Source organism: Montipora foliosa, chromosome 2, assembly GCF_036669935.1.
Source record: "Montipora foliosa isolate CH-2021 chromosome 2, ASM3666993v2, whole genome shotgun sequence".
NCBI classification, from domain to species: Eukaryota; Metazoa; Cnidaria; class Anthozoa; order Scleractinia; family Acroporidae; genus Montipora; species Montipora foliosa.
In genome coordinates, this window is record NC_090870.1 from 18,648,451 (window position 1) to 18,674,990 (window position 26,540).

A 26,540-nucleotide genomic window follows, 5' to 3' on the forward strand; every position below is an offset into this window, starting at 1 on the left:
CATATTCAAACTCATACGAGAAATGTTTTAATGATGATAGTGATACACGTACGTGCTTTTGATCATAGCAGTTATTATTATGTACAATTACTGTGGTTATGGTTATGATCAGAATTATTATTATTATTATTATAATTATTATTATTATTGTTATTATTAGTATTAGTATTAGTATTAGTATTATTATTATTATTATTAGTAGTAGTAGTAGTAGTAGTAGTAGTAGTAGTAGTAGTAGTAGTAGTAGTATTGTTATTATTATAGAAGTAGTAGTGTAGTAATGGAATTTTTGTAATGTCAATTTCTTGCAAACAAATTAAAGCTCCGTTGGGTTCATTTTCCCAAATGTCAAGGAGCGAATAAATACTCTTACAATACAGCTACATCAGTTGGTACAATTAATATGAATACCAAGAAGGTATAGTAAGATTCATTGACCACCTGGAAATCAGATTTTACAAGCAAACAATATGTACATTTAAGAATCTCGTTTATCCTCAATTTTTGAGCGCGAATGAGTTCAAATGTGGAAAATGCTATGCTGCATTCTTTGAAGGGCTACGTACGCATTCATAATAAAGAAATGCGACTGAAATTATTTCAGTCATGCTGATTGATAATTCATTACAATAATTATGACCACAAAACAACAGCTAATACAAGGGTGCTTTCCATTAATTAAGCCACAATTTTCGGAAATTTCGGGCTGAAGTCAAATGGAAAGGTCCGTTTCGGTTCGGTCCGACCGGAATATTTGGGACCACCTCTGCAGGTGGTCCTCTATGACCGGTGGGTCCGGTCCGACCGAAACGTGCCGATCCATTTACAAAAATTCTCGTTTCCAGTCGCATTTCACTATGATGTAACCGAAATTTCGGTCGAAACGTAAATGGAACACTTAGGTCCGGTTGGAAACTGACTTTTGATGAAAAATGTCGTTCCATTTTTCCTTGGCTGGTTCCACTGGTCTCGGACTTGATGGTCAGGCATAATGGAAAGCACCCTAAGTAAACAGCCCTAAAGTTTTTTTTTTTTCAATGTAAGGCAGCAGTTGGTGTTTTACCTTAAGATGGTTTAACTTGCGAAAGGCACCCGCTTTTCTATTTACAAAGCGTAACAAGGAGTTAAATTATGAAACACCATTAAATATATCTTAACAGTTATCAGAAAGGGATTTGGACCTCACATAAGTAAATTTCTACCACTTATGCTCAGAAAAGTACGTATTTTGATGCACGCGTGTCCCACGTGTCCCTTTTAAGTCTAAGGCTGCTTTCCGTTTGACAGAAATGACCGGCCAGACCGGGAACTCTACAACGCTTTCAGATTAACACACTTCGAAGATGATATATACTGCTCCACAAGAATGCGAGCGATTATCATGCAAATTCAAATTGTAGCATTTTCTTTTCAAACGGACGAGGCTGGCCGCCAGTCGTGACAAAAAGAAAGCGCTCAAAGCATTTGCTATGTATTTCCAACAATAAGGTGAGTGTAAGAGTTAGGGTTATCTTTACTTGAGACCGGAAGTTAGGGGACGCTTCGGCCGGAAGTTAACTGTCTGTATTCCCAGCCATGGGCACTTCCTGACGCATATCAAAATCCCCGTACATCCAATCGGCAACTTTCACGATAACGTCATTTGACTACAACTACCAGAATTCAGTTTGCTTTTCCTTTCTTATTTAAATTTTGTATTCCAGCAGAGTAAAAATAACAATAGCTCTAATTAGCACGAGACAAGCGAAACCTGAAGGATCCTGGTACTTGTAGTCAAATGGCGTCTTCATGCAAATGTCCCCATCACGTGCATTTTTACGCGACCGAACCTGAAATGTTGCCGGTAAAATCCGTTCTCAGGTTAAATCCGTTTTTACCTTTTGGTTAATTAAAATTGGTGATCCTCATTTTACCTAGGTTGAATACGCACTCAGATGAATTGAAGAAACTTTTCTTGGAGCCTAAATTAAGCCTAGAGAAAAAGTAAGGTCAGATTAGGATTAGTTTCGGTCATTATACATGGCTATAAAATGACTTGTTATACAAAAGTAAATAATCAAAAGAACTGTGTTCGGTTGAGAATGTTCGTCGTTGTTCTGTATTGCACGTCGAAGACCGACAGGACTATAGACCTCAGTAGAAAGTTCGAGTACCGGTAAGTGCATAGTACAGTTCTTTGTTTCAATACAATGTTGTAATGTTGTGACTGGATGGATAAGTGTTGAGATGCGTAGGTGTTTTCAGTCCTTTTTTTTTCGGTGGGGGGTGGCGGGGTTGATAGCCGCTTTAAACTACTAGTGTACATTCGTCCTACAACAGGTAAAATGAGGCTCACCAATTTAACCTAGGTAAAAACGGATTCCACCTGAGACTGGATTTGACCGACATCAGAAAAAGTGGTCTTCTTCGCCTCCGTAAATTTGTTGTGTAGTCTTCATAACTGCAAAAATCACTCTTGAAGAAAATCAGTAAAAGGATGGGTCCTCCCAAACATAGTTCTCTAAACAGAAAGGAAGTTTTTCCACGAGTACTCTTTAGACTTTTCTTCATCAAAGTCGCAACTGAAGTGACGTCGGAGATGGCGCCTGACAGCTTTTCCTCTAGATTTTTTGTTTTCCATTGACTTTTGGCAAACTCGTTGGATGACGTGGGCTTTTATGGTTGATTTCTTGCGACGTTCGAAAAAACACCTACCACAGGCCCACCAGAAATCCTCATCAGCAGACTTATTACCATTTGCTTTTCGACGAGGGTCGGTCAGTTTTGCCACCAGCTTTAACAAACCCGGGATCTCAGGTTGCTCAATAGCGAGATGAATCCTTTGCTCACCGCTGTAATAGGCTGTCACCTGCGATGGAATTCATCAATTTACTGAACCTGTTTAACTTAGGCGTGGGTTTCTTGACATTTTCCTGACATTTCCAGACTATTTCTTATACGGTGATTTCCGTTGTTTCTAAAAATGAGTAGGTGTACGTTTAATAATTATGCTGGTATCCCACTACGCCCCCTGCATAATATTCGATTCCTCTGCATTGAAATTCATCTATTAACTTCCACCAGAAACCCATAAGGGTTGAAATGTGTAACGGCTCCTTGTGTTCTGGGAAACAAGCTTCTAAATATTCAATTTGCTAAGTACCATATTTGGAACAACAAGAGCGAGGGGTTTCCAAATACGGTATTTAGCACTGAAACATTCAACCAATCAGTTCGCACTGAATATTCTGAAGCTGTGAACACGCTTTACACGTTTCAACCCTTATGGGTTTCTGCTTCCACGGAATATTTTGGTAAGATATTTAAGATATTTCCTTTCGTTAATATTTCTTTGCCAAATTCATAGTAGACTATAAACCTGTATAATACAAATTTCAAACTGCAAATAATCATTTCGTTGATGTCTTGAACGAATTGGTGTGTGTCGCTCAATGTGGTGAAGTAAACACTTCAAAATTTCAAAGCCCTATGTTCCTCACTTCCTGCAGCAAAATATTGGACCCCAAAAAAATCTCACTTCCTTCAAAACCCTCGAATAATGCTATCAATTTTTTAAATTTTGCCAAGGGCTTTTCATCCATGCAAAAAGCATGTTATTCTGACCGATTCTCCTTTGTCGCCATATTTGCCATTTTCGCCGAAGTCGCCATTTCTAAGGAGCCTCTCTCACTTTCTCATTAGGCTTTCCGTCTAAGTCGCCGGCAATTTTGGCAAATTCCTTACATTCACCACTTTCGTCAAATTTGCCGCTTTTTAAAGGGGCTCCTCTTGCCTTTCCATCTATATTTACTACCAAATTTGCCATTTTCGTGGTAGGTTATACGCATTTCTGGACGTATCGCAAAAAGGTACTTCATAAATTTGAATCTCTCGCGCTTGCTTTCATTTGGCAAGTACAATGTCGCATCTAGGTCGATTCCAGCTTCCTTTGATCTAATTTCCGCTTTTCTTCGCTTCTTAGGGACCATTGAAAAACCCCTGTGTGTTTGAAGCTTCCGTGGACGCATGCTTATATACATCTGTTAGCTATTGTTTTCATCTTCTGAAGAGTGACTGGTATGGAGGAACGTAGATGTTTGTTTGCTGCAGCATCATGATGTTTGTTTTCGTCATCTTATTTGACCATGTGGCGCTGTATACAGCAAAATAAACGGACTAGGATGGAAGAAAATGCATAAAGATGTGCGTGACGAAGCAATTGAAATCAATCAATTCAAGCTTCGAACTCATTTATCAAATTTGGGTTTATTATGCCTCACAAAGAGGAACGTTGCAACACAGACAACTGAGAACATCGAAAGTCTTACTTTCGATTTAACTCATATCCAGTGGATAGCTCTATCCACCCTTCGAACAACTGGGGCCAGAATTGCAATGATATGACCAGATACTCATACGCAACTGAGTAAGTGTAGCCTCCCCCAAAAGTCAAAAATGCTATGTCTTGAACTTGAAAGTCGAATGTGAAATGCCGAATTTTCCACTTCGATGTCAAACATTATGCAAAACCTTGATGTCAAACTTCAAAGTTGGATATAAAACTTCAATATCAAGATAAATTTGAAACTTGGATGTCAATTTTGGCGGAGATATAGCGCCATAGTATTTACACCCAGCTGCTTTGTTTCGCTTGCAGATAACGGTGGAAATACACCAGGTGTGATTTTCTCCGCCTTTTAAAACACCTCCATTAGATTATTTGAATTTTGTCGCTTGAGAATGGAAGTCAAGATTGTAGTCTATTGCTGGTTTTCACTCACGTGATCAACAGTCATGTTTTTCAACGAAAACAAAAGGAAGCGTTTGCATAATAATAGAGTTAAATTCCCGGAGGATTTGGTCGGGGCACCAACATGGCCGCCTTTTCTTTCTTTAGGGCACCAACATGGCGGTCGTGACGTCATGTGAAAACCGAGAATTCCGCCATTTTAAGATTAGAAAATATGCGGGAAATCGCATAATTACCTCAAGTAATGTTTGTTGGGAGCCTGGTGACGATCATAACGGGAAGAGCACCGAAGATAATGATTTTACCACCGAGTATAATGTTTGTAGGAGTATCCACCAGTTGTTGGAACCACCGAATTGGATGATTTAATCACCGAGTATAATGAAATATACACGGAATATAATGAAAGAAACACCGAATATAACCCTTTTAAGGAAACTATTTTATAGAGCAAGTCGAGAATTCATTGGCTTCCTATTTTGATGCAGCAATCTTAAAGCATTTACAAAGCAGTCTACTGCTAAAAATACTAAAAAATATGAAATTGATCTTGCATGGCATTCTTACTGCGTGTTTATCCAAAACGGTATGTTCCTGAAAGACAATTTTGTCATCTGTTGGGGAAGCACATCTTGAGCTGGTATCATTGGCACACAATTGCTGAAATTGGGACTGATCTTTCCAAATCACAGTGAAATCTGTCAAATCGTGGCTCAACGAACAAGCCTCCTCTGTCAATTCTGGGGAAATAAAAATAATTCATTGGCTTCCTTGTTGTCTCTCAACCAGTATAGTCAGGGGAGTTTGTCTCCACTAAGTCTTTGAGTCATGTCAAGTCAACCCTTTCCCGAAAACAAAATATATTTAGGAATAGGTTTTTTTCCCGCAATAAGTATCATATTTCCCTTGAGGCTCAGATAGCTTCATTTTGATTGGCTTTTACAACTGTGGCCTTTCTGAATCTCCCAAGGGGAGGGGGGGGGTTCTATAAATAAATCTACTCGGGATAGTATAGTATAGTATAGTATAGTACGGTACGGTACGGTACGGTATGGTATCATATGGTATGCTATCGTATCGTATGGTATAGCACGGTATGGTATGGTGATAGCTGCTTTGAATGCCCTTACAAAACGTTTAATTGCAATGTTATTTACCGAAGAAATTTTCCTCTCTTTATCTGAAATCAACGCTGCACTTTAAGCTAGAAAGTATTTAAAGCAATAGAGCTGTCTTGATAGCATTTCAGATAAAATAATACTAGAAATATTATCATTCCCATCAATTTTGTGCAGAGTGAATAAAGTCATTTTTCATTTCGGATTTGCGGAATTATGTGCATTTGAATCGTCCGGGTTCGTATGTATTCCTTACCAAGTCAGTTAAAAAAACAGATAAAACAAAAGACCTTTCTTAACTCCACAAGTAGGACGAATCTTTGGTATTCTATTCTTGCAAGTGTCCGTCAAGAGGATGTTGGGTGAATTCTTGGGCTTGCAACGCAGTTGTTGCACTTCACAGGTACTGGAAATATCAGTGAAGTCTAAACAAAAAAATAATATTCTCATTATTAAGTATTATCAGCTAGCACCCTTTTTTTGAAAACTGGGAAGAGGGACTATTTTCCAGTAGTTTTTTTGTATAGTGTTACATTATAAGAGGCGAGAGTTACTTCGATGAGGCACGTGATGTGACGGGCCAGGCAAAATGGCCGCCGTGTTGGTAAGAAGGTCTATTGCTCTGCCAAAGATGAGTGTTCGGTGGAATTTTTTTAAAATAATTTTTAATACTGTAACAACATACTACAACACTTACATAAAAATATTACAATATTGCGTCGCAGCGATCGACGATGGGGGGTAACTAATGGGGAAGATCAGATTAGTTAACAAAATTACATTGCAATAACCAAAAAAGCGGGCACAAGAAAAGGAGATAAACATTCAGATAGTCACAGCAACTGAATTATTTTATGCAACTTCTTATCGAATGCTTTCTGCCTTCCCGTTTTGACTGAAATTTGTTTTGCTAATTGTAAATTGCCTTTAATCTGAAAAAGGTATTTTAATATCGAAGGTTTAGTATTGTTATACTTACAGCTCAAAAATGTAACATCTAGCTATAAGTAGACAGTTGTTAACTAAAATTTCCCCTTTTTCCTCATCAAGACCTAAACACACAGTTTTCCTTAGAACGCGAGAGGTTTGGATCAGGTTAACTGAAATGAGGAAATTGTGTATGTTTTTTCCAAAAAACACTTTTAACAGGACAATCCCAGAACAAGTGAATTAGGGTTTCGTGAGGATTTTGACAGCAGCAACAGAAATCTGTGTCAGAAAACTTAATTTTAAATAAAAAGGAATTTGTGACAATGGGCCCTTTGCATGAAACTGTCACATGGTATAAAATCTTTCCTGCTGGATGGCAAGCTACGCCCTGGGACATCCAAAACAAAGAAAAGTCTTGCTTGGCTGGTTGAAATCGCTTTGTTTTGGAGGCTATTGCATACCATCCAGTGTGGCGGATTTTGTACCATGTTACAGTATCACGCAGAGCTCATTCGTCTGTGAAGAAACTTAAACTGAAAGTTCCTGAGTTTCGCGCTTAATGTGCATTTCCTAGGTAATAAATAGATAGACCTCCAATCAAAATTCAATACATCTTCAGATTCGCAGTCCCCTAGCCATTTCGCCTGGCTTTTCTCAGGGCAGGTACATTTCTTCTCTCTATAGATCTTGTATGCCAGTTGGATCGGTTTTTTGGAAGAATTTAGCTAAATTTTCTCAATTTTAATGTCTTAAAAGCACATTGAATAGCTCCGTAAGGCACCATTTGTTTCTAAAGTAACTACAAGGCATTAACTTGGAATCGCTGGTCAAGAGATCATTAATATTATGCACACCTGCCTCAAAGCAATGCTTATAAAAAATAGTCTTGCCGGCAATTCTAATCATTCAGTTGTTCCATATGGATTCGACCTTTTACTTCGTGTAGAAGACGCACATGACGTAACAAAAGCTTTAGGGGTCTTTAGGGATTTAGAATTCTGATTAGGTATTGTTTCACGATTTTTGTTCTATTGTTTTACGTCATGTGTGTCTTCTACACGAAGTAAAAGCCTGGATTCGGCACCAAACTCCGCTCGTGAAGCAAGGCTCTTTAGAATTTAAATCTGACCACAGCGCAATAAGTTCTTGGAGGAAAGTACTTTTTATATCCAGGCTTTTAGCATCTTTTCTTGCCAAACTTAAGTAACTAGAAGTCGAAAAAGGATTTCCACTTAGACTGGCAATCATCAGAAATATATTTGAGTATCCATGAATTTTCAGAGTCTAATTAAATTCCATGATATCTAACATCTTCAGCCCTCCATCTTGAAAATCTGCTATCATTTCAGTTCGTTTGACTTTATCTCCCTTTTTACCCCAAAGAAACTTAAAGATAATACCATTTGAGATCCAGCCAGAGCCTTAATAATTGCAATTTTACCGATCAAGGTTAGCCTTTTATTATCCCAATTGTTTAGAACATTCTCTACGTTCAGAGCCTTTTCTTCATAGTTATTTTTCGGTCCTTCTTCCTGATCGACACAGAACCAAACACCTAAAGATTTGACTTTATTGTTTTCCCAAGTAAGATTTTTTCCGGGCACAAAATCTGGTTTGATCCCTTAAATGAGCCTATCCAAAGAGCTTTTGTTTTTTCCCATTAACTCTAAAGCCTGAGATCTCACCAAATCTTTCTAGCATGTAGAGAGAGCGTTGAAGTGATTTTAAAGAGCCATCTAGAATCAAAGCCGTATCATCTGCAAACTGGCTTAACTTAGGGAAAGTTAATTTAATATGACACGGGGGGCGGGGGGGGGGGGTGAAGATATTGAGGGGGGCTCCAGAAATTTTTAGACACCTAAAGGGGAGGCTCTGAAAAAATTGTTGGGCTAGGAGGGGGGGCTCCGAAAATTTGTATACTTCAAAACCAACACATCACATCATCATCAGATCAACTCAGCAATTTAATGACCTGTGCAACTCAGCTATATCACGTGGTTTACAGATATAACAAATGTAGTCTCAGTAATTATTACACTGTTGTTCATCCCAAAAATGCTTTATAAAATTTCAAAAATTAGAAATGCTCAAACCAGTTTATAATAAAACCACATTGATTCAAAAAGATTTCAAAATCTGCTAACGGGAACTATAAAAACGATGACTCTGTAACAAGAAATGTGACTCTTTGTTTCTCACTGGATGACAGATCGAAACATTACAAACTTACTACTTCGCAGCTTAAATCTATCAATTAAGTATTGGTAGTTCTCAGTTCTGTGACCCCTTGATGGCAGACTGCCTAGTCTGTTTCATCGCCAGCCTAACCCTAACCTCAACAAGGATCTCGTCACAACTGGATCTCAAGTCTGTCATAGTATAAACCATTGAAGACAATAAAGGTAAATATATTTAACACAGTCTAGCGATTTTTTTCAGGGGAGCAAAGTAATTGAAGGAGAAGGGAGAGGGGGGGGGCTCTGAATTTTTTTCGGGGGGGAGGGGCTCCTAAAAAATTGAACCGCTAGCGAGGGGGACTGCTAAAATTTCAAGCTTCGAGTTTCAATATCTTTATCCTTCCCCCCCCCCCCCCCCCCTTGTCTTATTAAATCAACTTTCCCTTACATTCAACGTTACCTATTGATTTCCCTTTTTATTGGACTGTCCTTACGAATGGCACACATAAAATAAATATATACGGTGAAAGCGGGCAGCCCTGCCTAACACCCCGACCCAATTCCAAGAAAGGACTCGACCAACCGTTATTCACAACACAGCTCTGGATATCGCAATAAAAGACATTAATCCACTTTGATCATTCTCTATTAGGCCTGGTAACACAGTCTTATGACTTGACGCGATTACCTTTGATGCTATTTTAAAATCACAATTTAGTAATGCTAAGGGTCTCCAGTGTTTTAGTTCGTCGAGTGCCTTGTCCTTCTTAGGAATAAGAGAGATAATACCCCTCCTTTGAATTATAATTAACTTTTCTTTTTGGTAGCTCCAGTTAAGAGAGCTAACAAGGTGTGGCGATATGTCGTTCCAAAATGCCTTATAAAATTCAGCAGGAAGGCCGTCCGTTCCTGGTGATTTGCTAGATTCCATTAATTTAACCGCTTCGAAACATTCTTTTGCCGTGAGAAGTCCTTTACATTTTTTTTTAATTTTCATCATTAAGTTTTGAGAGTTCCTAATCAAGAAACAAATCCTCCAGTTCCCCATTTACGGTTGTAGAGTTCCTTGAAGTATAAAGAGAACCGTAAAAAGAATTACTTTCTTCTATGATATCTGAATCATTCGTTAGATAAGAACCGTTGTTTCTCTTCATCTGCAAAATCGTTTTTCTCTTACATTGTCATTTTCTCGCCTTCATTGTACCATCTGGCCTTGGATCTAATAATAGCACCTTTTGTTTTGTATTCAATTACACTTTCCAATTCTTTTTTTTTTTTTTCATCTTTAGTTGCTCCGCAAGAGCGACTTGTTACCTGAATCACTCTCCAACTGCCTTTTTAATGAGGTTATTTCACTTTCAATGGTGTCTTCTATCTTTCTTACACCCTTCATTTTAGTCTTAAGAATATTTTATCGAAGTAGCTCTAATTTCAAGTTTAATCATATCCCATAATAACACTTCATCTACCTCTACATCATTTTCATATTGTGTGAACGTTTGAGCAATTGTCGCCTTAATGGCACTTAGATACTCAATTTCATTCAAAAGCACCGAATTTAATTTCCAAAAACCTGGTCCTCTTTTATTCTCGTGACAGTTCACTTCGATTTTACAAAGAGAGTGATCTGTTTTATAGCCAGAAATACTATCAGCTTTAGAAACCCTGCCCTGAATGCTTGCGATGTAAACGACAATGTACTCCAACAGGTACCCCAAGCTAACAATGTAATTTGAGCATCGCGATCCGGCAGGTACAAAACGCAGGTCAAAGGTCACAGGTCATTGTTTTACCTATACAGAGAGTATCCTTAACATTCATAAAAGCTAACCTTAGCTTTTATGAATGTTTAGGATACTTTCTGTATAGGTAAAACAATGACCAGTGACCTGTGACCTGCGTTTTGTACCTGCCGCATCACGATCAGTTAAAATTATAAGCGTTTGTATGGGAATTTAAAAACGTGTTTAGGAGTGGAAATGAAGAACATGAATCGAACAAAAATGCCTTACTTTGTCTTCTCGATTCCTTATCAGTGTTTTTGTGGCGTACTTCGGCCATTTCAGCGCTATTCCAGTGGGTTGTAGGTTCGCTTTTTTCTCTATATATATCTTCAAGGTTGGAAACTCCGATGAAGCAGAGCTCAGCAGTGCGAAACACAAGCCGCTGTAAATTCTTCCAAAAAACTCAAATCGACCCAAATTTCTACTGAGACCAAGGATGATAGTGCTGCTACATATTTCAATCCTTATATCGGACAAACTTTCACGGAAAGGAATTGAAAATCACCGAAGTGGGCAGTTTGCCCTCAGCAACATGCTTGGTTCGGAACTCCGTCAGTGGACGAAACCGTTGAAAAGCACCTTACCGACCGGGCCCAAGGTCCAAATTTGTTACACACAGGGTGGACGACGAGGCTTTAGTCTCAGTGACAGGTACAACGTGAGGCCTTCTCAGGAAAGTACTGAGCTGTAAGGCAGATACGGACGAAGCTCAGGGAAATGCTGATACGTTATAAAGATGTTTCGCAAACAAAACATAAACATTCAGTTTTTCAGTGTACCTGTCACTGACTTCGTTGCCTACCCGGTGTGTAACAAATTTGAACGTTGGGCCCGGTCGGTAAGGTGTTTTCCAACGGTCGTGCACGGAACTTCGTGGAAAAGTATCGCCGACAGTCCTCGCTGGAAGGGAGCTATTAGATTAGTGAGCCGAAATTCCCGCATCGCGACTGTTTTTGTCCGATAGAGAAAGGCATTAGTTAGAGGAGGATTTTAACGTGCACTGGGATAAATCTGGAGGCAACCTGAGCCTTCGGAGTGAATTTACGGCTGATTTCCTTCGATGGATATGCGAGACCGCCACCAGCAAGTAACCAGCCTTGGGGAATTATATATATGAGAGAGAACTAAAACTCCCTAGAATCGCGCTGAAACGGCCAGAAATACGAAGAAAATACCATAAATTAGACAAGGAGGCAACGCGAGAAATTCTGGTGAATTTTTATGTCTATTTTAATGTCCTAAAGAACGATCGCTAAATTCCCGATACAAACCCTTATAAAATTTATGTAACGCAACAACGATACTCCGTGAGCTTGGGGTATCTATTGTACTTCGAACTTGTTCTGTCTCCACGAAAATCTTTTTTCCTGCGGATTCAAAACTCTCCATATGTCCATTAAATATAAATTGTCTTGAAAAGATTTCAGCACCTTTAAGGAGTTCGAATGCGTAGATGTGTTCCCCCCTTTTTGTCTTTTAAAATGTCCAGAACGAGATTGAAATATCCGCCAAAAATTATTTCATCACATCTGAAGGACAAAATTTCCCCTAAATACAGCTTCCAAAAAAGACGCATCGCGCAGAATGCCTGGACATCCTGAATAATTCATAATCACTGAAGCGGCAAATTCGAATGCGATCGCGCAAAAATGACGAGCGACTGGCTTAGATGCATCTTTGTCATTCTTCTCAACATCGCGTCGGTGTTCACGGAATCGGTCACCTAGTCGTCTACCTGTCTCGCCAATGTATAATTCATTGCATAACGTACAGGTTATGCAATAAATGACATTTGCGCAGGTACATGTGAAACGATCGGTGATCTTAACAGATCGCTTAGGTCCCGATATCTTGCTAGTGTTAACAATGAAAAGACAAGTTTTGCATCGTGAGCGCGCGCGTTTGAAAGTGCCGCGTTGCTCATTAGTTTTGAGCGCGCTTCTAAGTAAAAAGTTGCCTACGTTTTTGTCGCGTTTGAACGAAATAAGTGGAGGTTGCGAAAAGATTCTACCAGTCTCGGGATCATTTTGGAGTAATTTAAAATTATTAAGAATGATACTTTTGTCTGCGTGATTATGAAGATGGAAAGTGAGGGTGAATGGAATTCTGTCTTTCTCATCTTTTTGTGACGTTTGTAATGCTGACTGTCGATCAGATAAGAAAGACAGGACCTTCGGACAAAACAAAGATGATGGCGTGCGCGACCAATAAATACGATAATGATCGGGAGCTCTTTTTAGAGCTCTTCGAAAACCCGATCCATCCATTGTTAATTCACATCGTGCCGCCCTACGTTAATGTTAAGAGTTGCCCTATTCACAAGTAGTATAAAGCAGGCCAAACGGCCTTTTAAAAATTTCGATCCTGTTATAATATTGAACGTTACTTCACTTGCTGCCGGTGCGCACTTAAGGGCCCACGGAAAGGGCCGAGTGACAGCGTTACAACAAAACGCATCGGGAACCTTCTCGCAACCAAGATCCGTCAGCCTCTTCTTCATTTCGATTCATTTATATTCATTTATTTAAAAGCGAAACGAAGCCTTTTAAATGTTATACTTACCCGCATTTCATTGACAGAAATGCAAAGCAGAAACGCGCTAAAACATACAATCACTTTACATTCACGCACGAGCAACGTAACAAACTTTAATGAAGCTTACTGCTGATTGCCACAGGCCTTTAATCACACGGCGGCCATCTTGAGTCGCGAGGGATTGAAAAGTTTTGTTTTTGTGCACTGAAACTCGTTTCCAAACATTGAGCAAAAAAGTTCTTTTTCTCGATTGTTTCGCCCTGTTAAACATTGATTCGAGTTGATTCATTTCTTTTGACAAATATCAGTCTGTCGATTGCACGTAAGAAACTGTGCCGGAAAATAGCAGACTTTCTGGTTACGTTTGTTTTGAACAAGAGGCCCCGCGCGTTTTCCAGTAAATGTGCGAATCTTAACTGCGAAATCCTAAAACAGGCGTTTTGCGAGATCAGAAATGGTAAATGCAAATTTGAAATGTTTGTGAAAGTCGGCTTGTAATGCATTCTCAAAGTGTGATATCGAGAAACAATAGCGAAAACAATCACTTGAAATATATTCTATATACGAGGCTAAAAGTTAAAATATTAAAATATTCAAACCAAACGTTTTCCGCTGTTTGCCATCATCAGGATTAAAATGGGTGACCGTCCGCGCGTACATTTATATCTCATGTAATTCCCAAAGGGAAAAGTTTGGAGACATGAGAAATGACTTGTTTGTTCAAACTGGGGCGGAATTGTTGGATCATTAGCCCCTCGACGATCCTACGCTTGTGAAAAGTCTGTGCCGAGGAGAGAACACGCCAAGTGAAAGCATGTGATGGGTTTTCCCGCAGGTGTTTTGCAGGTTCAGAAGTGTGAGCAGGATTTGAATGCTCCGCAATTCGTACTGCTAGGTTTCGTACAGTCTCGCCAATGTAATCAACGCCACAAGAACAATCACCTTTGTAAACAACTTTGGATCTGTGAGTGTTTTTGTCTTTGTTGTTAAAGAGGGTTTTGATTTGCCTTGTTTGCCACAGGATTATAAAAATAAAATTGAAATTAGTGAACTGTTGAGTTTTTCAATAAACGTCTTACTGAGTTTTTCGTTTTTACTGCAAAAAGGGAGCTTAATGAAAACTTTCTTTCGTTCTTCGAAGAGAAAATTCGGAATGATGTTGTCATCTTGGGGCGAGTGGTTTAGAAACTTGTCGATTGTATGCGAAATAAAACGTTTTGGATAACCTGCATTGATAACCTGCATTGATGAGAGAGCTTTCTAAACCACTCGCCCCAAGATGACAACATCATTCCGAATTTTCTCTTCGAAGAACGAAAGAAAGTTTTCATTAAGCTCCCTTTTTGCAGTAAAAACGAAAAACTCAGTAAGACGTTTATTGAAAAACTCAACAAGTTCACTAATTTCAATTTTATTTTTATAATCCTGTGGCAAACAAGGCAAATCAAAACCCTCTTTAACAACAAAGACAAAAACACTCACAGATCCAAAGTTGTTTACAAAGGTGATTGTTCTTGTGGCGTTGATTACATTGGCGAGACTGTACGAAACCTAGCAGTACGAATTGCGGAGCATTCAAATCCTGCTCACACTTCTGAACCTGCAAAACACCTGCGAGAAAACCCATCTCATGCTTCCACTTGGCGTGTTCTCTCCTCGGCACAGACTTTTCACAAGCGTAGGATCGTCGAGGGGCTAATGATCCAACAATTCCGCCCCAGTTTGAACAAACAAGTCATTTCTTATGTCTACAAACTTTTCCCTTTGGGAATTACATGAGATATAAATGTACGAGCGGACGGTCACCCATTTTACCCCTGATGATGGCAAACAGCCGAAAACGTTTGGTTTGAATATTTTAATTTTTTAACTTTTAGCCTTGTATATAGAATATATTTTACTAAGCGAACATTATGGACAATAACTAGAAACGTGCTTTGTTTCTTAGCTCCACCCTGACAAGTTAATGAGTAAAACAGAATTCCCCAAGGAAGAAAGAGCGCGTAATATTTGACCAATGAGGACCATTTGAGTCATTCTTTGCCGCTAATTTTACTGACCTATAATTTTTCTTGCTCTGGAAGTCATGTCCGGAGAACAATACGCATTCTGCGCGATGCGGATCGTCCTTGTTTGGAGCATAATAATAATAATAATAATAATAATAATAATAATAATAATAATAATAATAATAATAATAATAATAATAACAATAACCAGTCCAGGATTGTTATCAATTTTGATAACCGTGTTACGTCACAACATGGCGGCCATTGCAGAAATCGGAGGATTTTGTATACACTTCACTTTATTCGTTTTTTGTTCGGAAGTAGTTGGGTTATCTACCCAAAATTCTATTCGATATGGACAACAAAGGAACATTCTTCGCCTTTGTCAAAGATGGCGGTGGCAGAACGGGTTGAACGGTTGGAAATGTTAACTGTAAAGTGGGACAGTGTATGAAATTTGATCCCAAAGTCAGGTACGTTTTCCACTTTGTCGTTAGATTAAAGGCACTTGTAGATTTTTCCAGCATTTGCAAAAAAAATGTCGATATCTTTAAGTCTTTTACTTGACTTTTCACGTGTTTTTGCTGTTGTGCACGATCTATTAAAAATGTGCGAGGGGGTATTTTGATTTGCGATGTGCTGTTTAACTATTAATGGCGCCCACATTTGATTGATTTACTCCTACAACCTAGGCGTTGAGATGGCGGATGCTGATGCCTACAGGAAAAAAAAATGGCAAACTTGTGTAGATTTTGTGGCTCTACAGCGTCGAAAAAGACTGAAAGGCCTAAAAATAAATTCAAGGATGATTTTGAACGATATTTTGGTATCAATTCTGAAAAGTGCAGTGGAAGGCTTAACACTTTAGTAACACAAGAACAATGCCTGTCAAAAAAGTGATGGCCGTTGATCCCCTGCAAAGTGTAGCAAAACACAGCTTTAGTTCCATTATGTTTGGATCCAACCTGGTTATGCATTCAATTGCACGGAGCAGAATGGCAGTGGATATTTATGGAAAACTTCATCCGGGTCGTCAGTATAACATTATGAAATCCTGGTTAATGGTTCCCTGCCATGCCAGAAGGAGACATTCTGACTGCCATAGATAATGATCAGGTTCTGAAGTGGACTGGGTGCAAAGATAAGCATGCTGCATCTTGACATGTGTTTGTTATACAGAGGTTGGTACCAATGCATGATGCAGTTTTTCAAAGAGATGAGAAGCTTGCACCAAGGTAATGCAAATGCCACAATTTATAATTTATGAATCCTACCACCTACATTTTGTGATTTTGAATATTTTTTGCAAGTCTCTTCTCTGTTTAAATTGTCCATTATGGGGACTATTTTAATCATTACCAAATCCCCAAATTGTTAGGACTGAAGAGTGACTGAAATGCATGAAGAAACCATTCTTTATCTATTAGCTGTGTTAATTAATAAACATAAATTTTTTTTTTCCTTTTTGTTTATCAACATTAACATTTTGTACAATTATGCAGTAGCTTAATTAAACCTGACAACTGTTTTTTAGAAAAAGCCTTGAGATTTAGTTAGCAGGATTTTTCCTTCAATGTGTAGTTCCATAAAATGTCTATTCCTCCCCCACAAAAGGTGCATTTTGACACCCCTTCACCAATCTGGAAATTCTAATGAGGTTTCTTTGAGTGTTTTGATCTTTCTGCACCCTTCCTCTCCCTGGAATTTGAAATCCTTTGTGTGTGTGTGTATAGGGAGATTTTTTTTTTAGTACGGAGTCTATGGATTTTCAACTTTGCATGTAAATTGAACAAAATATATTTTGATGAAAGATTGTGGACCAGATTTTCTTCGCATTGACAGCTTTTTAATGGGGACTGCTTTTCATAATTATAAAATTCCTTTTATAAGGAAGATATCTGTTTACAAACATTGACATCAAATTTCTTTTGATATTTAAAAAAGCCAACCACCGAACAAAAGAACCCTTTGTTTTGGCATCCAATAAGGCTCCAGTTGTCACATTAATATCCTCACTATATAGCAAGCTGGGCTAGAGTCAATTGCCTGAAAGAGGAGGGGTGGGCTGACTGTTTTCATAATCAACTAACACTTTTGAGTCAACATATGTACTTGCATACTCTAATTTTAATAGAGTGGTTTAATTTTAATTGAACATTTTTATTAATGTAGTACTTGATCATACTTATTTTAAAATTTATTAACAGTAAATGGCCCAAAAGATTGGAAGAAGCAAAGACTGAAACAGCATCTCCTACATGATTTCTCTGCCACATCTGATGATGTCATGCTATTGCATTAAGAGGCAAGTAAAGAAAGATTGTCATTGACAAAATATAATAAATATTATAAAACTTAAAATACTTTGTACATGTAAGAAACACTAACACAGTATCACAGGGCTGGTAACTAAGAGGGTACTTCATTTGGCTAAATCACCGAATACAGTGGATGTTTAATTGTTTAAATTGTTGTTTTGGTCATTTTATGATTTGGAGTTTTGGTGTATTAATTCATCGAATGTGGTTTCTTGCATCTTCATTATTTCGTTTTCATTAAGAGGACTCTCATTTCTATTTTATTTACACTTTTTTTTTTTAAATTTGGTTGAATGATGTGTTTCTGTCTAAAGTTTAGTACGTTCTAGAGAAATTAATACTAAAGCCCATTTGAAAGTATCATACATTTCTCTTACTTTAGAACAAAAAAATGATTCCTGAAATTTTGCTCGAAGCTGTGCAAAGACGTGCTGCAAACACGTTCGTACGGTAACATGTTTTTGGTATTTAAGCCGTACACACACATACAGAGAGTCATTTCAGCGGCTTTGGCAATATTAATGTCGTAACGTGTAACTAAAACGTATTTTTCCCCTTCGTTGGACCATCGCTTCCTGCGCATTCGGCACTCAATTTAAGAGCCGTTTCAAAAACGAAATTATTTACTTACTTTTCTTGTTTCATTTTTATGTTATACAGAATGCCCCACCTTCGCCTCCCGAGAAAAAGAAGCCGACTGATGACTGATGAAAATATCATGCCCAGTATCGAAGAATAAACAGTGCATTTTAGCTTAACTGTTGTCGTCTCCTTTACTGTGTTATTTCACTCGGAACAGTTGTTAGATTAGGTATTGAAAATAATGCCTCGAAATAACTTTTCCCAAACATTCCACATTCTATGCATTTTACTGTCATATAAGCATTGAAAATTCCTTCCTCTTTGCCCCGCGTTGCACCCTATCGTCCGCCATATTGAATTTTCACGCAGTTGGTGATCAATAATTTCACGTGGACGAGAAGTTGAGCAGTGATTGGCTAATGGTTTGTTTTGGTAGTGGTTATCAAAAATGATAACAATCCTGGACTGATAACAATAAGTCTATAATGCAAAGAAAGTTCAAAGTGGAGGAGATTTGTTATGCAGTTTCTGCCGCGTCAAGAAAGAAACTGTACCACACATAATATGCAGCTGTTCTGCAATCGCGCAAACGCTGTACACCGCGCGTCATGATCGCATGCTCCGTCCAGTGTACTTTATTTGGAATCACCAATAACGAAGAAGACGAAGAAGATGAAACGATACCTTGGTATAGAGAACTGCAACCCAAATGCTGTGTCGAGACTAAAGAAGTAAAGGTACTATGGAACATTCCCGTACACCTAGACGTCGTTCCTAAGGACGGTGCAAACAAACCTGACATCGCTATAAGCAACAAGAAAGAACGCCAGTGGCTTTTATTTGAAGGAACTGTATGTAACATCGGACAGATTCAAGAACGAGACAAATTGAAAACAGAGAAATATGCTGATTTAAGGGCAAGCTTAAAGAGATTGTATCCCCGTTATAATGTTATTCAAGTGAATTTAGTGTTTGATTTTCTGTCCGGGTACCATAAAGAACTGATTCACAAGTTAAACAATGTAGGACTCTCTGATAGTATGAACGTGATAAGAAAATGTCAAAAATGGGTAATCGCACAAAACTGTGAAATAGTGAGAGCTTTTCATAGCCGTAAATGAAACATCAGTCTATTTGAAACATGATGGGAAATTGCCCAGATTATTGTAATCCGCAGTTTCACTACGATCCGCACTTGTAAACAAAGCGAAAGTTTGAAATAAGCATAATAATAATAATAATCAACTTTATTTTTCGAGGGTAGCACTTGACAGTATAAAATATTGATAAACTCGTAGCCCTCTAAACAAATTAAAAGTAAATATATACATATGATAATAATAATGAAGTAATTAAAACTAACTTATAAACAGTTAAAATATGATTTATCTAAAAATTAATATATAAAATATTTGAAAGTAAAGTAGAACAGTTTAAGATATAGTAAAGTGATGAACATCTTAATTTCATTGGGAAGTGAATTCCAAAACCTAATGGCTGATACTTGAAAATTCCTAGCTCCTTCTGATTCCCTTTTAAACTTTGGACAAATTAAATTTAAAGACCCATATCTACTTTGTCTTTCACTTGAACGTATGTCGATGTTTCGTTTGAGTAATTCTAACATATAATTGGGACACACCCCCTTTCAAACGTTTATAAAGTAATGCACACATTTATCTTAGCTTCATGAAAAAACGGTAGCCAATTGAGTTCTCTAAAAAGATTTACACTATTTGCTTTAGTATAAGCTTTGAGAATAACGCGTGCGGCACGCTTCTGTAGCCTGAAGACCTTATCTAAATTATAAACAGATGTGGAAACCCACACACTAGAGCCATACACCATAGTTTGCTTTATAATGGCATTGTAATAAAGAATTCGTTGATCTAAAGGTAAATGGGTAAATAACGTCTGAATTTTTTCAAAACAGCAATACGCTGTGTTAGCCTCTCACATAGATTGTCAATATGCTCATTAAAACTCAGCTGAGTGTCACCTAACAGTTTTTGAGACTGGACTTGTTCGAGTTCGACTGAGTTGGCATGTACAGTGAGAGAAGTGCTGCTCATCTTCTCATGCAGACGCTTGCCAGCTACTAACATAGTTTTAGTTTTGGACTCGTTAAGTACCATTTTATTATCAATGGTCCATTGTGCAACTTTGCTAACATCAGCTTGAAGAACTTGATTTATGGCCCCAGGTGCTGATCTATAAGCAACGTTAGCACTGATTGTAGTATCATCCGCATATATGTCTGCTGCTGAATGTTCCAGTATCTTTGGTAAATCATTTATAAATATAAGAAACAATAGTGGTCCCAGGATACTCCCTTGGGGCACTCCAAGGTTTACATCTCTGAGAGCTGAATGACACACATCAATGTTTACATATTGCGTGCGATCAGTAAGATAACTTTCAAAGAGTGAAACATAATCATTATGGATACTAGTAGCCCCAAGCTTCTGCAAAAGAAGCGTATATAAATCATCACCAGAGCAGTAACTTTGTCTTTGTCCAGATTGAGTGAAAGCTCGTCAATAAGACGATAGATGTTACAAATTGCTAAAGTCAGTTCACTAACTTCCAGATCAATAATTATACATCTTCCTTCTTTATCACAAAATTTTTTCAAGATTTTGAAAGAAAAATTGTTATTAAAAAGAATGCTCTGTTACTTGCCATGCCGTTAAATAAGGCTGTGTAGCCCCATTCAGCCGCCCAAAGCCCAAAGGAATTCTTTGTACAATGACCCTCTTGCAACATGTAAATTGAAAATTGTTTCTTTAGAAGCCACTGAAATATTTCTCTTCGTTTATCGTTAGCCAAACCTCTAACGTTTAAAGAAGATAGAGTTATTTTAGACATCTTGCATTAGAAACAGCCTAGTTATTTGACTTCCCCAGATTCCGAACAGAGTTATTAACCCTTCCACGATTACTAAGAAGAAAAGCGAACTTAAGTCAACATATATGCACATACGACTTCAACAATGATTAAGAAATATATACATGTATATAGATGTAAAAGCAGATACTTGGTTTAACTCCGGTTTCTGGTCCCGTCAAGGCACTTGAAAAGTATTTCCAGATGCTGCGGTCCGGCACTTAAACACTCTTTGGTCTATATCTTCGGCCGTCTATGTACAATTTCTCATAATTTAGTTGTACCTCGCGACCCTCTTTCTTCGCTTCTTTCATAACTTTGACCAGGTCTTTCCGTGTAACGACAATTTCTTGCGAGACGTCTTGTGAAATTCCGAAGCCTGTGCCTGCTAGTTTGAAGGCATTGGAAAGAATACGCTCGTTATCTCTATGAAAGCTAAATTTCACAATAATTGGGAGTGATTTGTTTTCTTTTCTCTTACCAAGACGGTGTGCCCTCTAAATAGAAATATCATTAGCTTCCAAAAAAGCGAAAACCAAACCTTCTGTCTTAGCGGTAGAGTCTTTCTCTTCTGCAGGGATGTTGAAGAAGATGAGGTTATTTCTTCGCCTGTGGCTCTCCAATTTTATGGCACGTTCCTTCTCAAAGGCGACAGTTTGAGTTAGCTCGCGAGCTTCTTTAGTATGCTTGGCTATGGTTTCCCACTGAGCATGTGCTCGTTCAATGTGCAAACTCTAAGCTCTCTTTTAGGGTAACATTTTCTTTTTTCCATTTGGCGCCGTTGTTCTTTGATTTCTTCAATTTCTTGTATTCGGGCTAAAGACACATCCAATTTGCGACTGATGTCTGCAAGCGCCTCCGCCATATTGGTACGAGGATCTTCATCCGTTTGGGAGCCTGTTGTAGTTCTCTTTCGTTTTGCGCGACCGAAATCATCGACCCCCTCATTTTCACTCATTGTGCCTTAACGTATGGACGTCTTTTAAACCATTTGTTCAAAGAAGATTCCCTTAATTAAACTCGAAGATGTTTCTCAGAGTTCAGAAGATAACGTCCGTTTACTTTGAGAACTCGTCCCAATCCCCCAAAATAGTCCCCATCAAGCAAGATTGCTTTTGAAATCAAGTTGGCTTGGCGGCATTGAATCTTTACAAAATAATGAAAATATAATTATGCCCGTGGGAAAAAAAATGTTAGCACTTATTCCAGTCGAAGGGCTTACAATTGTTTCAGCAGCTAATTCAATCACAAATTTGACTGGAGTTTGATCAGGTCCAGGAGAAGAGCCGTTGTATTATGATTGCAATAATTGTATGACTTTTCCAGACTCAAGCAAGTTGAAAGTGATCAGATCAGCCTCGAAAATACTGGTCCTCTCTGTAGGAAAGGCAAAGAGAGCATTTCATTCCTCTGGATCGCGAACGTTGCTGGTCTGGCTTCAAAATCCTAAGGATAATCCGCCATACCTCTTCCGGTTTATGATAGGAAAGTGTCTTAGTTGGAAACTTTACTCGAGTTCGACGAATAGCACATTCCAATATGCTTCGAAAAGTTTAGAACTAGGGAAGTATATTATATGTATTCGCTTTTCACAAAAGAGGATCATCCAGAACACTTAGAACAGATTTGATAATGATCTGGCTTTCACGGGTAGTACTGAGAATTCCTTACCATTACTTTGTCAAGGAAGCAATCTCAGGAGGCCCTTGACCGATGTCTTTCTGAATGAGTACGTCTTTTTAACAATGAGTCAAACGATCGTGTAAATCGTTCACACGACGTCATTTGACCAGCGCAGTATCTACTGGATTATTGCACACGTGTGATACCTCTTGGGGAGAATACAACTTAAGGACAGTGCCTAATAATTCAAAGGTATGTTTGCGTGGTTTACTGAACATGCGGGAAAAGCAGATCTTAACAAGTTATATTGAAATCCAAAAAGAAAATTGGGGGTAACCATGCATTTTTCGAAGATAATTAATCAACAATATTTGTAAAAAAGCTTTAAAATGCAAAGCAACGTATGGCGTTCTTTTCCAAATTTAAGCTTAATTTTCTCTGAAAAATGCGTGGTTACCCTCAGTTTTCTTTTTGGATACCAAGCGCACTTGCTAAGTTCTGCTTTCTCCGCATAGTTTTGAATCGCGCAAAAATATCTCTGTATTAATATGCACCACCCACAGTAAATTCGAGTATATCGAGATGCACAGAACGTATGCGCAATAAAAATAATAGGCACCGTCCTTAAATCAAATCAAATGTTTCAGTTTGGATCAGAGAAGGGCCAACAAACGCAACACACATATGATGCTGAGTTCGGGAATCGAACCCGGGACACATTTAGTGGAAGGGGAGTGCTGTCACAAATGCAAGAATCATGCAGCAAAAGCTTTTCTTTCCATGGACACATTTCCGAAATTGCTGAGAAGCAGAACGTGTTAGATACAAATTATCATTGCTTCTAATTTCAGTAAGGATTCAACTCAATCACTTCAAAGAAAGCTGAATAATTTCCCAGAAAGTTCATACATGTCATTAAATTCAAGCTCCTTTTTGTTTTGTTTTGTTCTCTGCCTTTCTTTGAGTAATAATTCTAGAGAATACTAGATATCCGTGGTTATTTAGTTCCCTATTTCACTGACATGTGGTGTTCACGATTTTTATCCGATTCTTGCACAGTAAAGAGATCTTGATAATAAAACTCGCCCAAGGCACTCCTGGAGAACTAGTCACTTTTCTATCTATTCATCAGCATACACTAAGTTTGCTACCAGTTTTCTTTTATCTTATTGTCAGAATTATTTCTCTAATTCATTGCAAAACGATCATTCTCCTTTTATGTTAAGATTAGTTTTGTTTATTATGAGCACTAATTTAATTAAAATTGAAACCAGTGTCACTCAATGCGACCGCAACAATTTAAGAATTCTTTTTGACCGTTGGTTAATACAAACTGAGCTATTATTCCTAACCGAAAGCCGTCAGTCAATCAAAGCCATAAAGTACTTTGTTAATTGCTGCTATGAGTTACGAAGTACACTGTTTGCTGAGGATGTATAAATTTAAATGTAAATTGGGAAAAAAGACCCGAAGTTTTGCGTGAATCTTACGCAACGAAAGGCAAGTCTATTCGTAATAAATGCGATCGATATTTTTGTAAAAACAGAGTGATTTTTGAACCTATAGACATGGAACATGAAAAGGGGAAAATATTTCAAAACAGTTAGTCATGACTCCTGAAAGATATTCTTTGGTTAGATGCTAAGTCAAAGATCCAAACGAACCTACAGAAAGGCATACTAAATTCGTACTAACGCCGAGTGGCTACATTCAAACTTTTGTGAGTGACGACCTAAGAAGGACGGTATTTCATTTCAACATTTTCCCTTAAATCCCATTCAATACATCCCAAACCTATCGGGTACATACCTCCTTTCCTTCTCATTTTGTCACTTGCTTTCGTGGTAACCCTAAACGGTCTTGATGTAACATTTCCAGTCAATCCTGAACTTAACTCCATTGAAATAATCAGTTCCCATTTATTTCTTTGCATCACATCTGCCTTTTCTAGCCAATACACTGGATGCCCACTCTCTGTTTTGTACACTGAACCAATGTCGACGTTGAAAATTTGCCGTCCATCTTTGCCGTTCAGAGCTTTCACATGTTGCTCAACAGGACCTGGAGATGCACCATCAGCAGCATTAGTATTTTTTATCTCTCATTTTATAAACATATTTCTCTTATTTCAAAACTGGACATTGGTAAAATGTATAATCAGACAAAAAAGTGAGGAAACGTAAGCCAGGAGCTTGCCAACCTATTGTGTCATGTGTTTTAATGGCAGCCTCAGGACACCTCTGTACGTAAGCTCGAACACAGGTGATTTTCTCAGAAGGGTATATAGCAACAGTTACTTCAGAATCTTCCAGGCGGTTTTCAGGTCCTTCGATCGTTTTTCTCGTCTTTTTATTGTAAATATCCTTTAGACCAATGATTTGAACTTCTATTTCATCCTCGATGTTTGACGATTGATGGCAAGTCGTCAAGTTAGCGTCCACTTTCTCTATAACAGAAAAAATAATAATTGCATCTCTTCTAATAATCCAAGTAAAGTTTAAATCTGCACTTACTGAAAAATAGAACGAACGGCGCTATATTATATTCAGCATGTAAAAGGAATAACGTGATCAATCTATCAAAATTTTTTGCAATATGTTCAGCACCGTATATTTGTTAATACCAAACAATGACAATTTTGGGGGAACTGCTATTTATTTTTCAAAGTCCCTTCAGGTTTTTGTAGATTTTGAAAGGATAATATTTCCAAGGTAAATTAAATTCCTTTTAACAATTTTCAAAATCATTGGCAACAACAGATTTAAGAGTTGCTGGGATATTAGGTAAAAAATTGCAGATAACTTTTATCCATCTTCATCGGCAAAAAGGAACAAATGCATTACTAGAATGAACGACCAGGTCATGAACGTCGCTAAAACGCGCTGACCTTTTGAACACTGTAGTTTTAAGAAAGAGAAATGTTGTGAGAAGCGTATCTCAACTTGATTATTGGTGAAGCTATAACAAATAAGCTTTTAACGTGGATGATAGCGCACATGGAAGACACAAAGAAATGAAAGCTTGCCAATTCGAGGCTTTCGTCGCGTTGACAAAACATGAAATGTACCACGGATATCAAGTAACCGAACGTTATTCATGCAACGGATCAACCTTTGTTTGACTGCAAGAAAGTGCATTCACTTGCTTGCAAATTGTTTTATACTGCCAAGCTTTTACAAAATTAAAGTGCGGAAAAAATTAGTGGTCCGTTTTTCCTTTGTTCGGTGGTCGACTCATGAGGCCATGCAACCACCGACTCCCTTCAATGGCGCTCTCTGCCGAAGATAAGGTTATTCACCGACAATGGCACTTGCAAACGGAAGCAATGTTTGAACATATACGTCTGGCTAACCTAGATTGTTGAGTGATCCATTAGGCAACTCCAGAGTTTGAAAAACCAAGCAACTGCAAACCTCCGCATTTGTCTGTTGAAGCAAGCCACCAGCACTTGGTTCAAACCCAAGTTCGGACTGAATAATTTCGTTAATGTCATTGAGTTTTTCCTCTAAGTCTGGGTTGATCAGCGAGCCGCTCATTTGGGAACAAACTGAGCGTGTGTTCCTCTGGGGAGAATGAGATCCAATCTGTATCGCCGATGTTTGATAACTTTTTACATGAAATCCCTTGGTTAAGTACCCCCTGTAAAAAATGACGTATGTCATGTCATAACTGCTGGAAAGTTGATTTGTGGCAGTTAGAAATTTGGCGATCCAATGAAGAAAGGAAATTTAGTGCATCCGGTTATCACTATTCGCTACAGGTGAGAGACTCTTGGAATCTATTTTTCTGTCATATTTTTATCTCAATAACTTCAACACCTTTCTTAAGTCCCACCCTCTGTTTATTGTT

At 38.1% G+C, this 26,540-nt stretch overlaps 1 protein-coding gene and 1 long non-coding RNA gene across 2 annotated transcripts in view; one reads left to right on the forward strand and one right to left on the reverse strand.

Moving 5' to 3' along the window:
- The window catches only part of LOC137992604 (uncharacterized), a 26,611-nt gene extending 202 nt beyond the window's left edge, over positions 1-26,409 (reverse strand). Inside the window, exons 1-6 of the mRNA XM_068838036.1 lie at positions 26,044-26,409; positions 24,892-25,137; positions 24,501-24,752; positions 6,138-6,272; positions 5,297-5,469; positions 1-2,848 (exon numbers count right to left, since the gene is read on the reverse strand). The exon at positions 1-2,848 is cut by the window's left edge and continues 202 nt beyond it. Coding sequence (XP_068694137.1) covers positions 2,501-2,848; positions 5,297-5,469; positions 6,138-6,272; positions 24,501-24,752; positions 24,892-25,137; positions 26,044-26,353 — 1,464 coding nt within the window. The 5' untranslated portion in view covers positions 26,354-26,409 and the 3' untranslated portion in view covers positions 1-2,500. The remainder of the gene's footprint in view (positions 2,849-5,296; positions 5,470-6,137; positions 6,273-24,500; positions 24,753-24,891; positions 25,138-26,043) is intronic.
- Positions 15,514-18,510, forward strand: LOC137992605 (uncharacterized). Its single transcript, XR_011121722.1, has 4 exons — positions 15,514-15,755; positions 15,975-16,517; positions 17,490-17,587; positions 18,261-18,510. It is a non-coding gene; the product is annotated as an uncharacterized lncRNA (long non-coding RNA).
- Positions 26,410-26,540: the final 131 nt, after the last annotated feature.